Source organism: Bombina bombina, chromosome 2 (assembly GCF_027579735.1).
Source record: "Bombina bombina isolate aBomBom1 chromosome 2, aBomBom1.pri, whole genome shotgun sequence".
Classification (NCBI taxonomy): Eukaryota; Metazoa; Chordata; class Amphibia; order Anura; family Bombinatoridae; genus Bombina; species Bombina bombina.
In genome coordinates, this window is record NC_069500.1 from 821,053,988 (window position 1) to 821,068,932 (window position 14,945).

A 14,945-nucleotide genomic window follows, 5' to 3' on the forward strand; every position below is an offset into this window, starting at 1 on the left:
TCAGACCAATTCTGGATTTAAAGATCCTAAACAAATTTCTCAGAGTACCATCGTTCAAAATAGATACCATTCGAACGATTCTACCTACAATCCAGGAAGGTCGATTTATGACTACCGTGGATCTAAAGGATGCGTATCTTCATATTCCTATCCACAAAGAACATCATCAGTTCCTAAGGTTCGCCTTTCTGGACAAACATTACCAGTTTGTGGCCCTCCCATTCGGGTTAGCCACTGCTCCAAGGATTTTCACAAAGGTACTCGGGTCCCTTCTAGCGGTTCTGAGACCAAGGGGCATTGCAGTAGTACCGTACTTGGATGACATTCTAATACAAGCGTCGTCTCTTTCAAAGGCAAAGGCTCACACAGACATGGTTCTGGCCTTTCTCAGATCTCACGGATGGAAGGTGAACATAGAAAAAAAGTTCCCTGTCTCCGTCGACAAGAGTTCCCTTCCTGGGAACAATAATAGATTCTTTAGAAATGAGGATTTTTCTGACAGAAGTCAGAAAGTCAAAACTTCTAAACGCTTGTCAAGTTCTTCATTCTATTCCTCGTCCTTCCGTAGCTCAGTGCATGGAAGTAGTAGGGTTGATGGTTGCAGCAATGGACATAGTTCCTTTTGCGCGAATTCATCTAAGACCATTACAACTGTGCATGCTGAAACAGTGGAATGGGGACTATTCAGACTTGTCTCCAGTGATTCAAGTAGATCAGAAGACCAGAGACTCACTCCGTTGGTGGCTAACCCTGGACCACCTGTCCCAGGGAATGAGCTTTCGCAGACCAGAGTGGGTCATCGTCACGACCGACGCCAGTCTAGTGGGCTGGGGCGCGGTCTGGGAATCCCTGAAAGCTCAGGGACTTTGGTCTCGGGAAGAGTCTCTCCTCCCGATAAACATTCTGGAACTAAGAGCGATATTCAATGCTCTCAGGGCTTGGCCTCAACTAGCAAAGGCCAGATTCATACGATTCCAATCAGACAACATGACGACTGTTGCTTATATCAATCATCAGGGGGGAACAAGGAGTTCCCTGGCGATGAGAGAAGTGACCAAAATAATAGAATGGGCAGAGGATCACTCCTGCCACCTATCTGCGATCCACATCCCAGGAGTGGAAAACTGGGAGGCGGATTATCTGAGTCGTCAGACATTCCATCCGGGGGAGTGGGAACTTCACCCGGAGGTCTTTGCCCAATTAACTCAATTATGGGGCATTCCAGACATGGATCTGATGGCGTCTCGTCAGAACTTCAAGGTTCCTTGCTACTGGTCCAGATCCAGGGATCCCAAGGCGACTCTAGTGGATGCACTAGTAGCGCCTTGGTCCTTCAACCTAGCTTATGTGTTTCCACCGTTTCCTCTCATTCCCAGGCTGGTAGCCAGGATCAAGCAGGAGAGGGCCTCGGTGATCTTGATAGCTCCTGCGTGGCCACGCAGACCTGGTGAATATGTCATCGGCTCCACCATGGAAGCTACCTTTGAGACAGGACCTTCTTGTACAGGGTCCATTCGAACATCCAAATCTGGTCTCCCTCCAGCTGACGGCTTGGAAATTGAACGCTTGATTCTATCAAAGCGTGGGTTTTCAGATTCTGTGATAGATACTCTGGTTCAAGCCAGAAAACCGGTAACTAGAAAAATTTACCATAAAATATGGAAAAGATATATCTGCTGGTGTGAATCCAAGGGATTCCCATGGAATAAGATCAAAATTCCTAAGATCCTTTCCTTTCTACAAGAAGGTTTGGATAAAGGATTATCAGCGAGTTCTCTAAAGGGACAGATTTCTGCTTTATCTGTCTTACTACACAAACGACTGGCAGCTGTGCCAGATGTTCAAGCATTTGTTCAGGCTCTGGTTAGGATCAAGCCTGTTTACAGACCTTTGACTCCTCCCTGGAGTTTAAATCTAGTTCTTTCAGTTCTCCAAGGGGTTCCGTTTGAACCTTTACATTCCATAGATATTAAGTTGTTATATTGGAAAGTTTTGTTCTTGGTTGCTATTTCTTCTGCTAGAAGAGTTTCTGAACTATCTGCTCTGCAGTGTACTCCGCCCTATCTGGTGTTCCATTCAGATAAGGTTGTTTTGCATACTAAGCCTGGTTTTCTTCCAAAGGTTGTTTCCAACAAAAATATTAACCAGGAGATAGTTGTACCTTCTTTGTGTCCGAATCCAGTTTCAAAGAAGGAACGTTTGCTACACAATTTAGATGTAGTCCGTGCTCTAAAATTCTATTTAGAAGCTACAAAAGAGTTCAGACAAACATCTTCTCTGTTTGTCGTCTATTCTGGTAAATGGAGAGGTCAAAAAGCGACTTCTACCTCTCTTTCCTTTTGGCTTAAAAGCATCATCCGATTGGCTTACGAGACTGCCGGACGGCAGCCTCCTGAAAGAATCACAGCTCACTCTACTAGGGCTGTGGCTTCCACATGGGCCTTCAAGAACGAGGCTTCTGTTGATCAGATATGTAAGGCAGCGACTTGGTCTTCACTGCACACTTTTGCCAAATTTTACAAATTTGATACTTTTGCTTCTTCGGAGGCTATTTTTGGGAGAAAGGTTTTGCAAGCCTTCTGTTTAGGTAACCTGATTTGCTCCCTCCCTTCATCCGTGTCCTAAAGCTTTGGTATTGGTTCCCACAAGTAAGGATGACGCCGTGGACCGGACACACCAATGTTGGAGAAAACAGAATTTATGCTTACCTGATAAATTACTTTCTCCAACGGTGTGTCCGGTCCACGGCCCGCCCTGGTTTTTTAATCAGGTTTGATGAATTATTTTCTCTAACTACAGTCACCACAGCACCCTATGGTTTCTCCTATTTTTTCCTCCTGTCCGTCGGTCGAATGACTGGGGTGGGCGGAGCCTAGGAGGGACTATATGGCCAGCTTTGCTGGGACTCTTTGCCATATCCTGTTGGGGAAGAGATATTCCCACAAGTAAGTATGACGCCGTGGACCGGACACACCGTTGGAGAAAGTAATTTATCAGGTAAGCATAAATTCTGTTTTCTTGTTGTCTAAATTTCTCTGTTTTTTAACTTCTGTTTTGTAGAAATCACACAGACACAAGAAAAAGCATAAGAAAGAAAAAGATGAGGCAAAAGAGGACAAGAAATCACGAAAAAAGAAGCATCATCATCATCATCGACACTCACATGCAGAGGAGGAGCAAACACAATCCGTACAAAATGGAACCATAGATGAAGAGGAGCCCTTGCCGGTGAGTGAGGACATTGGCCTGTTAGTGTGAACTCAGAAATGTTTGTAACTATTGATTTGAAGTTAATGTCTTCAGTAAAGAAGACAAATAGTAGATCTACTCAACACTTCTCTGATTGTGGAAGGCATTTCTCAGTTTTCTAAACATCACTGCCGGTTGTTTAGAAGCAAATGGGGTGCCTTCTCAGGAGTCAGCAGTGACATATTTCCTCTCGCTAAAGCAGGTAGATTAGAAATATTTTGCCTTTTCCTCTGCATTAAATGAGATGTTTTAAATGTACCTGTAAGGTGAGGGTGATTACAGTTCATCAACACTCCTCGGATCTAGGTAATAACAGTGGGACCCGGTGAGTAGTTTTATAGGTGGGTGGTGGGCTGTTGTAGAAATTGAGCATTTCTCTTGTTAAGTGTAGTCAGTCCACGGGTCATCCATTACTTATGGGATTATATCTCTTCCCCAACAGGAAGCTGCAAGAGGATCACCCAAGCAGAGCTGCCATATAGCTCCTCCCCTCACATGTCATATCCAGTCATTCTCTTGCAACCTAACTAAAGATAGGTCGTTGTGAGAGGTCTGTGGTGTTTTTAAACTTAGTTTATTTCTTCAATCAAAAGTTTGTTATTTTAAATGGCACCGGAGTGTGCTGTTTGTTTCTCAGGCAGCATTAGAAGAAGAATCTGCCTGCGTTTTCTATGATCTTAGCAGACGTAACTAAGATCCACTGGCTGTTCTCGCACATTCTGAGGAGTGAGGTAACTTCAGAAAAAGGGAATAGCATGCAGGGCCCCCCTGCAAAAGAGGTATGTGCAGTAAATTATTTTTCTAAGCAATGGAATTGACTGAGAAAATACTGCTGATACCAATGTAATGTAAGTTCAGCCTTAAATGCAGTGGTAGCGACTGGTATTAGGCTGATGAGTGTGTGTAAACTGAAGTATTTTTCTAGGGAATGGAATTTGACTCAGAAAATACTGTTAATACTGAAGTAATGTATGAGCCTTAACTGCAGTAAAAGCGACTGGTAGCAGGCTTATTAATAACACTTCATAACTTTTAAAATGTATGTTCAAAACGTTTACTGGCATGTTAATCGTTTTTTGTGAGGTACTTGGTGATGAAACTTATTGGGGCATGATTTTTACCACATGGCTAACTTTCTCCAACATAGGTGTGTCCGGTCCACGGCGTCATCCTTACTTGTGGGATATTCTCTTCCCCAACAGGAAATGGCAAAGAGCCCAGCAAAGCTGGTCACATGATCCCTCCTAGGCTCCGCCTACCCCAGTCATTCTCTTTGCCGTTGTACAGGCAACATCTCCACGGAGATGGCTTAGAGTTTTTTAGTGTTTAACTGTAGTTTTTATTATTCAATCAAGAGTTTGTTATTTTAAAATAGTGCTGGTATGTACTATTTACTCTGAAACAGAAAAGAGATGAAGATTTCTGTTTGTAAGAGGAAAATGATTTTAGCAACCGTTACTAAAATCCATGGCTGTTCCACACAGGACTGTTGAGAGGAATTAACTTCAGTTGGGGGAACAGTGAGCAGTCTTTTGCTGCTTGAGGTATGACACATTCTAACAAGACGATGTAATGCTGGAAGCTGTCATTTTCCCTATGGGATCCGGTAAGCCATGTTTATTCAGAAAGTAAATAAGGGCTTCACAAGGGCTTATTAAGACTGTAGACTTTTTCTGGGCTAAATCGATTCATATATTACACATATTTAGCCTTGAGGAATCATTTAATCTGGGTTTTTTGGTAAAATAATATCGGCAGGCACTGTTTTAGACACCTTATTCTTTTGGGGCTTTCCCTAATCATAGGCAGAGCCTCATTTTCGCGCCGGTATTGCGCACTTGTTTTTGAGAGGCATGACATGCAGTCGCATGTGTGAGGAGCTCTGATACATAGAAAAGACTTTCTGAAGGCATCATTTGGTATCGTATTCCCCTTTGGGCTTGGTTGGGTCTCAGCAAAGCAGATACCAGGGACTGTAAAGGGGTTAAAGTTAAAAACGGCTCCGGTTCCGTTATTTTAAGGGTTAAAGCTTCCAAATTTGGTGTGCAATACTTTTAAGGCTTTAAGACACTGTGGTGAAATTTTGGTGAATTTTGAACAATTCCTTCATACTTTTTCGCAATTGCAGTAATAAAGTGTGTTCAGTTTAAAATTTAAAGTGACAGTAACGGTTTTATTTTAAAACGTTTTTTGTACTTTGTTATCAAGTTTATGCCTGTTTAACATGTCTGAACTACCAGATAGACTGTGTTCTGAATGTGGGGAAGCCAGGGTTCCTTCTCATTTAAATAAATGTGATTTATGTGACACTGAAAATGATGCCCAAGATGATTCCTCAAGTGAGGGGAGTAAGCATGGTACTGCATCATTCCCTCCTTCGTCTACACGAGTCTTGCCCACTCAGGAGGCCCCTAGTACATCTAGCGCGCCAATGCTCCTTACTATGCAACAATTAACGGCTGTAATGGATAATTCTATCAAAAACATTTTAGCCAAAATGCCCACTTATCAGCGTAAGCGCGACTGCTCTGTTTTAGATACTGAAGAGCATGAGGACGCTGATGATAATGGTTCTGAAATGCCCCTACACCAGTCTGAGGGGGCCAGGGAGGTTTTGTCTGAGGGAGAAATTTCAGATTCAGGGAAAATTTCTCAACAAGCTGAACCCGATGTGATTACATTTAAATTTAAGTTGGAACATCTCCGCGCTCTGCTTAAGGAGGTATTATCCACTCTGGATGATTGTGAGAATTTGATCATCCCAGAGAAACTATGTAAAATGGACAAGTTCCTAGAGGTCCCGGGGCTCCCAGAAGCTTTTCCTATACCCAAGCGGGTGGCGGACATTGTAAATAAAGAATGGGAAAGGCCCGGTATACCTTTCGTCCCTCCCCCCATATTTAAAAAATTGTTTCCTATGGTCGACCCCAGAAAGGACTTATGGCAGACAGTCCCCAAGGTCGAGGGAGCGGTTTCTACTTTAAACAAACGCACCACTATACCCATAGAAGATAGTTGTGCTTTCAAAGATCCTATGGATAAAAAATTAGAAGGTTTGCTTAAAAAGATGTTTGTTCAGCAAGGTTACCTTCTACAACCAATTTCATGCATTGTCCCTGTCACTACAGCCGCGTGTTTCTGGTTCGATGAACTAGTTAAGGCGATCGATAGTGATTCTCCTCCTTATGAGGAGATTATGGACAGAATCCGTGCTCTCAAATTGGCTAATTCTTTCACCCTAGACGCCACTTTGCAATTGGCTAGGTTAGCGGCGAAAAATTCTGGGTTTGCTATTGTGGCGCGCAGAGCGCTTTGGTTGAAATCTTGGTCAGCGGATGCGTCTTCCAAGAACAAACTACTTAACATTCCTTTCTAGGGGAAAACGCTGTTTGGCCCTGACTTGAAAGAGATTATCTCTGATATCACTGGGGGTAAGGGCCACGCCCTTCCTCAGGATAGGTCTTTCAAGGCCAAAAATAAACCTAATTTTCGTCCCTTTCGTAGAAACGGACCAGCCCCAAGTGCTACGTCCTCTAAGCAAGAGGGTAATACTTCTCAAGCCAAGCCAGCCTGGAGACCAATGCAAGGCTGGAACAAGGGAAAGCAGGCCAAGAAACCTGCCACTGCTACCAAGACAGCATGAAATGTTGGCCCCCGATCCGGGACCGGATCTGGTGGGGGGCAGACTCTCTCTCTTCGCTCAGGCTTGGGCAAGAGATGTTCTGGATCCTTGGGCACTAGAAATAGTCTCCCAAGGTTATCTTCTGGAATTCAAGGGGCTTCCCCCAAGGGGGAGGTTCCACAGGTCTCAATTGTCTTCAGACCACATAAAAAGACAGGCATTCTTACATTGTGTAGAAGACCTGCTAAAAATGGGAGTGATTCATCCTGTTCCATTAGGAGAACAAGGGATGGGGTTCTACTCCAATCTGTTCATAGTTCCCAAAAAAGAGGGAACGTTCAGACCAATCTTAGATCTCAAGATCTTAAACAAGTTTCTCAAGGTTCCATCGTTCAAGATGGAAACCATTCGAACAATTCTTCCTTCCATCCAGGAAGGTCAATTCATGACCACGGTGGATTTAAAGGATGCGTATCTACATATTCCTATCCACAAGGAACATCATCGGTTCCTAAGGTTCGCATTCCTGGACAAGCATTACCAGTTCGTGGCGCTTCCTTTCGGATTAGCCACTGCTCCAAGGATTTTCACAAAGGTACTAGGGTCCCTTCTAGCGGTGCTAAGACCAAGGGGCATTGCAGTAGTACCTTACTTGGACGACATTCTGATTCAAGCGTCGTCCCTTCCTCAAGCAAAGGCTCACACGGACATAGTCCTGGCCTTTCTCAGATCTCACGGATGGAAAGTGAACGTGGAAAAGAGTTCTCTATCTCCGTCGACAAGGGTTCCCTTCTTGGGATCAATAATAGACTCCTTAGAAATGAGGATTTTTCTGACAGAGGCCAGAAAAACAAAACTTCTAAACTCTTGTCGGACACTTCATTCCGTTCCTCTTCCTTCCATAGCGCAGTGCATGGAAGTAATAGGTTTGATGGTAGCGGCAATGGACATAGTTCCTTTTGCGCGCATTCATCTAAGACCATTACAACTGTGCATGCTCAGTCAGTGGAATGGGGACTATACAGACTTGTCTCCGAAGATTCAAGTAAATCAGAGGACCAGAGACTCACTCCGTTGGTGGCTGTCCCTGGACAACCTGTCACAAGGGATGACCTTCCGCAGGCCAGAGTGGGTCATTGTCACGACCGACGCCAGTCTGATGGGCTGGGGCGCGGTCTGGGGATCCCTGAAAGCTCAGGGTCTTTGGTCTCGGGAAGAATCTCTTCTACCGATAAATATTCTGGAACTGAGAGCGATATTCAATGCTCTCAAGGCTTGGCCTCAGCTAGCGAAGGCCAAGTTCATACGGTTTCAATCAGACAACATGACGACTGTTGCGTTCATCAACCATCAGGGGGGAACAAGGAGTTCCCTGGCGATGGAAGAAGTGACCAAAATCATTCAATGGGCGGAGACTCGCTCCTGCCACCTGTCTGCAATCCACATCCCAGGAGTGGAAAATTGGGAAGCGGATTTTCTGAGTCGTCAGACATTGCATCCGGGGGAGTGGGAACTCCATCCGGAAATCTTTGCCCAAATCACTCAACTGTGGGGCATTCCAGACATGGATCTGATGGCCTCTCGTCAGAACTTCAAGGTTCCTTGCTACGGGTCCAGATCCAGGGATCCCAAGGCGAATCTAGTAGATGCACTAGTAGCACCTTGGACCTTCAAACTAGCTTATGTATTCCCGCCGTTTCCTCTCATCCCCAGGCTGGTAGCCAGGATCCATCAGGAGAGGACGTCGGTGATCTTGATAGCTCCTGCGTGGCCACGCAGGACTTGGTATGCAGATCTGGTGAATATGTCATCGGCTCCACCATGGAAGCTACCTTTGAGACGAGACCTTCTTGTTCAAGGTCCGTTCGAACATCCGAATCTGGTCTCACTCCAGCTGACTGCTTGGAGATTGAACGCTTGATTTTATCAAAACGAGGGTTCTCAGATTCTGTTATTGATACTCTTGTTCAGGCCAGAAAGCCTGTAACTAGAAAAATATATCTGTTGGTGTGAATCTAAAGGATTCCCCTGGGACAAGGTAAAGATTCCTAAGATTCTATCCTTTCTTCAAGAAGGATTGGAGAAAGGATTATCTGCAAGTTCCTTGAAGGGACAGATTTCTGCCTTGTCTGTGTTACTTCACAAAAAGCTGGCAGCTGTGCCAGATGTTCAAGCCTTTGTTCAGGCTCTGGTTAGAATCAAGCCTGTTTACAAACCTTTGACTCCTCCTTGGAGTCTCAATTTAGTTCTTTCAGTTCTTCAGGGGGTTCCGTTTGAACCCTTACATTCCGTTGATATTAAGTTATTATCTTGGAAAGTTTTGTTTTTGGTTGCAATTTCTTCTGCTAGAAGAGTTTCAGAATTATCTGCTCTGCAGTGTTCTCCTCCTTATCTGGTGTTCCATGCAGATAAGGTGGTTTTACGTACTAAACCTGGTTTTCTTCCAAAAGTTGTTTCTAACAAAAACATTAACCAGGAGATAGTCGTGCCTTCTTTGTGTCCGAAACCAGTTTCGAAGAAGGAACGTTTGTTGCACAATTTGGATGTTGTTCGCGCTCTAAAATTCTATTTAGATGCTACAAAGGATTTTAGACAAACATCTTCCTTGTTTGTTGTTTATTCTGGTAAAAGGAGAGGTCAAAAAGCAACTTCTACCTCTCTCTCTTTTTGGATTAAAAGCATCATCAGATTGGCTTACGAGACTGCCGGACGGCAGCCTCCTGAAAGAATCACAGCTCATTCCACTAGGGCTGTGGCTTCCACATGGGCCTTCAAGAACGAGGCTTCTGTTGATCAGATATGTAGGGCAGCGACTTGGTCTTCACTGCACACTTACCAAATTTTACAAGTTTGATACTTTTGCTTCTTCTGAGGCTGTTTTTGGGAGAAAGGTTTTGCAAGCCGTGGTGCCTTCCATTTAGGTGACCTGATTTGCTCCCTCCCTTCATCCGTGTCCTAAAGCTTTGGTATTGGTTCCCACAAGTAAGGATGACGCCGTGGACCGGACACACCTATGTTGGAGAAAACAGAATTTATGTTTACCTTATAAATTTCTTTCTCCAACGGTGTGTCCGGTCCACGGCCCGCCCTGGTTTTTTAATCAGGTCTGATAATTTATTTTCTTTAACTACAGTCACCACGGTATCATATGGTTTCTCCTATGCAAATATTCCTCCTTAACGTCGGTCGAATGACTGGGGTAGGCGGAGCCTAGGAGGGATCATGTGACCAGCTTTGCTGGGCTCTTTGCCATTTCCTGTTGGGGAAGAGAATATCCCACAAGTAAGGATGACGCCGTGGACCGGACACACCGTTGGAGAAAGTAATTTATCAGGTAAACATAAATTCTGTTTTTGTTTCTGCATAGAAACAGTTAACTGAGCTTCCCCACTGTTGTAATATGAGTGGGAGGGGCCTATTTTAGCGCTTTTTTGCGCAGTAAAAATTCAGTCACAATCTTCCTACTTCATCCTCCATGATCCAGGACGTCTCTAGAGAGCTCAGGGGTCTTCAAAATTCATTTTGAGGGAGGTAATCAGTCACAGCAGACCTGTGACAGTGTGTTTGACTGTGATAAAAACGTTAATTATTAAATTGTTATCCGTTTTTGGGTATTAAGGGGTTAATCATCCATTTGCTGGTGGGTGCAATCCTTTGCTAACTTAATACATTTACTGTGAAAATTTGGTTGCTATAACTAATTTGGTTCATTGTTATTTCAACTGTGACAGCTTTTTGTGCTTCTTAAAGGCACAGTAGCGTTTTTTATATTGCTTGTAAATTTATTTGAAAAATATTTTCCAAGCTTGCTAGTCTCATTGCTAGTCTGTTTAAACATGTCTGACACAGATGAATCTGTTTGTTCACTATGTATGAAGGCCAATGTGGAGCCCCATAGAAAGATGTGTACTAAATGCATTGATGTAACTTTAAATAAAAGTCAGTCTTTACATGTAAAGAAATTATCACCAGACAACGAGGGGGAAGTTATGCCGACTAACTCTCCTCACGTGTCAGTACCTTCGCCTCCCGCTCAGGAGGTGCGTGATTTTGTGGCGCCAAGTACATCAGGGAGGCCCTTACAAATCACTTTGCAAGACATGGCTACTGTTATGACAGAAGTATTATCTAAATTGCAAGAATTAAGAGGCAAGCGTGATAGCTCTGGGTTAAGGACAGAGCGCGCTGATGATGTGAGAGCCATGTCCGATACTGCGTCACAATTTGCAGAACATGAAGACGGAGAGCTTCATTCTGTGGGTGACGGATCTGATCCAGGGAGACTGGATTCAGAGATTTCTAATTTTAAATTTAAGCTTGAGAACCTCCGCATATTGCTAGGGGAGGTATTAGCGGCTCTGAATGATTGTAACACGGTTGCAATTCCAGAAAAATTATGTAGGTTGGATAGATACTATGCGGTACCGGTGTGTACTGACGTGTTTCCTATACCTAAAAGGCTTACAGAGATTATTAGCAAGGAGTGGGATAGACCCGGTGTGCCTTTTTCCCCTCCTCCCATATTTAGGAAAATGTTTCCTATAGACGCCACCACACGAGACTTATGGCAGTCTGTCCCTAAGGTGGAGGGAGCAGTTTCTACTTTAGCTAAGCGTACCACTATCCCGGTGGAGGATAGTTGTGCTTTTTCAGATCCAATGGATAAAAAATTAGAAGGTTACCTTAAGAAAATGTTTGTTCAACAAGGTTATATCTTACAGCCCCTTGCATGCATTGCGCCTGTCACTGCTGCGGCGGCATTCTGGTTTGAGTCTCTGGAAGAGGCCATTCTTACAGCTCCATTGGATGAAATTATGAACAAGCTTAAAGCACTTAAGCTAGCTAACGCATTTGTTTCTGATGCCGTCGTACATTTAACCAAACTTACGGCTAAGAACTCCGGATTCGCCATCCAAGCGCGCAGAGCGTTATGGCTTAAATCCTGGTCAGCTGACGTGACTTCTAAATCTTAATTGCTTAATATTCCTTTCAAAGGGCAGACCTTATTCGGGCCCGGCTTGAAAGAAATTATCGCTGACATTACGGGAGGTAAGGGCCATGCTCTGCCTCAGGACAGGGCCAAATCAAAGGCCAAACAGTCTAATTTTCGTGCCTTTCGTAACCTCAAGGCAGGAGCAGCATCAACTTCCTCCGCTCCAAAACAGGAAGGAGCTGTTGCTCGTTACAGACAGGGCTGGAAAACTAACCAGTCCTGGAACAAGGGCAAGCAGGCCAGAAAACCTGCTGCTGCCCCTAAGACAGCATGAAGAGAGGGCCCCCTATCCGGAAACGGATCTAGTGGGGGGCAGACTTTCTCTCTTTGCCCAGGCTTGGGCAAGAGATGTCCAGGATCCCTGGGTGTTGGAGATCATATCTCAGGGATATCTTCTGGACTTCAAAGCTTCTCCTCCACAAGGGAGATTTCATCTTTCAAGGTTATCAGCAAACCAAATAATGAAAGAGGCGTTTCTACGCTGTGTACAAGACCTCTTACTAATGGGGGTTATCCACCCAGTTCCGCGGACGGAACACGGGCAAGGATTCTATTCAAATCTGTTTGTGGTTCCCAAGAAAGAGGGAACCTTCAGACCAATCTTGGACTTAAAAATCCTAAACAAATTCCTAAGAGTTCCATCATTCAAAATGGAAACTATTCGAACCCTCCTACCCATGATCCAAGAGGGTCAGTACATGACCACAGTGGACTTAAAAGATGCCTACCTTCACATACCGATTCACAAGGATCATTATCGGTACCTAAGATTTGCCTTCCTAGACAGGCATTACCAGTTTGTAGCTCTTCCCTTCGGGTTAGCTACGGCTCCAAGAATCTTTACAAAGGTTCTGGGCTCACTTCTGGCGGTACTAAGACCGCGAGGCATAGCGGTGGCTCCGTACCTAGACGACATTCTGATACAAGCGTCAAGTTTTCAAACTGCCAAGTCTCATACAGAGATAGTTCTGGCATTTCTGAGGTCGCATGGGTGGAAGGTGAACGTGGAAAAGAGTTCTCTATTACCACTCACAAGGGTTCCCTTCCTAGGGACTCATAGATTCTGTAGAGATGAAAATTTACCTGACTGAGGCCAGGTTATCAAAACTTCTAAATGCTTGCCGTGCCCTTCATTCCATTTCACACCCGTCAGTAGCTCAGTGCATGGAAGTAATCGGCTTAATGGTAGCGGCAATGGACATAGGGGATTACTCAGATTTGTCCCCTCTACTAAATCTGGATCAAGAGACCAGAGATTCTCTTCTATGGTGGCTTTCTCGGGTCCATCTGTCCAAGGGGATGACCTTTCGCAGGCCAGATTGGACGATTGTAACAACAGACGCCAGCCTTCTAGGTTGGGGCGCAGTCTGGAATTCCCTGAAGGCTCAGGGATCGTGGACTCAGGAGGAGAAGCTCCTCCCAATAAATATTCTGGAGTTAAGAGCAATATTCAATGCTCTTCTAGCTTGGCCTCCGTTAGCAACTCTGAGGTTCATCAGATTTCAGTCGGACAACATCACGACTGTGGCTTACATCAATCATCAAGGGGGAACCAGGAGTTCCCTAGCGATGTTGGAAGTCTCAAAGATAATTCGCTGGGCAGAGTCTCACTCTTGCCAACTGTCAGCAATCTACATCCCAGGCGTGGAGAACTGGGAGGCGGATTTTCTAAGTCGCCAGACTTTTCATCCGGGGGAGTGGGAACTTCATCCGGAGGTCTTCGCTCAACTGATTCATCGTTGGGGCAAACCAGATCTGGATCTCACGGCGTCTCGCCAGAACGCCAAGCTTCCTTGTTACGGATCCAGGTCCAGGGACCCGGGAGCGGTGCTGATAGATGCTCTGACAGCCCCTTGGGTCTTCATCATGGCTTATGTGTTTCCACCATTTCCGATGCTTCCTCGACTGATTGCCAAGATCAGACAGGAGAGAGCATCAGTGATTCTGATAGCGCCTGCGTGGCCACGCAGGACCTGGTATGCAGACCTAGTGGACATGTCGTCCTGTCCACCATGGTCTCTGCCTCTGAGGCAGGACCTTCTAATTCAGGGTCCTTTCAACCATCCAAATCTAATTTCTCTGAGGCTGACTGCATGGAGATTGAACGCTTGATTCTATCAAAGCGTGGCTTCTCTGGGTCGGTTATTGATACCTTAATACAGGCTAGGAAACCTGTTACCAGAAGAATTTACCATAAGATATGGCGTAAATATTTATATTGGTGCGAATCCAAGAGTTACTCATGGAGTAAGGTTAGGATTCCTAGGATATTATCTTTTCTACAAGAGGGTTTAGAAAAGGGCTTATCCGCTAGTTCGTTAAAGTGACAGATTTCTGCTCCGTCTATTCTTCTACACAAGCGTCTGGCAGAAGTTCCAGACGTTCAGGCTTTGGCTAGGATTAAGCCTGTGTTTAAGACTGTTGCTCCGCCGTGGAGCTTAAACTTAGTTCTTAACGTTCTGCAAGGCGTTCCATTTGAACCCCTTCATTCCATTGATATCAAGCTGTTATCTTGGAAAGTTCTGTTTTTGATGGCTATTTCCTCGGCTCAAAGAGTCTCTGAGTTATCTGCCTTACATTGTGATTCTCCTTATCTGATTTTTCATTCAGACAAGGTAGTTCTGCGTACTAAACCTGGGTTCTTACCTAAGGTAGTTTCTAACAGGAATATCAATCAAGAGATTGTTGTTCCATCATTGTGTCCTAACCCTTCTTCAAAGAAGTGCCTGAAGCACTACACAACAGGAAATAGTGCTGCCATCTAGTGCCCCTGCTAATGTATAACATTGTTGCAAAACTGCTGCTATATAGTGCTGCAGACACATGCACACTCTTGAGCTTACATTTCTGCTTTTCAACAAAGGATAACAAGAAAACTAAGATAATTTGATAATAGCAGTAAATTAGAAAGTTGTTTAAAATGTTATGTTCTATCTAAATCATGAAAGAAAAAAAACTGGGGTTTATGTCCCTTTAAGGGAAAAGAGCAAGGGCCATTCTTGGACCCCCGATAATTCTTACAAAATCAGTAATCAGTTAGCCCTCTAATTATATCATAAGATGGAATAATAACAACTTGTA

General features: G+C 44.4%; 1 protein-coding gene across 2 annotated transcripts in view; it reads left to right on the plus strand.

The window, feature by feature from the left end:
* The window catches only part of AP3D1 (adaptor related protein complex 3 subunit delta 1), a 419,857-nt gene that overhangs the window by 271,655 nt on the left and 133,257 nt on the right, over positions 1-14,945 (plus strand). For both annotated transcript variants that reach the window (XM_053703077.1, XM_053703078.1), the window contains one exon: positions 3,061-3,228. In XM_053703077.1, the coding sequence (XP_053559052.1) occupies positions 3,061-3,228 (168 nt within the window). The remainder of the gene's footprint in view (positions 1-3,060; positions 3,229-14,945) is intronic.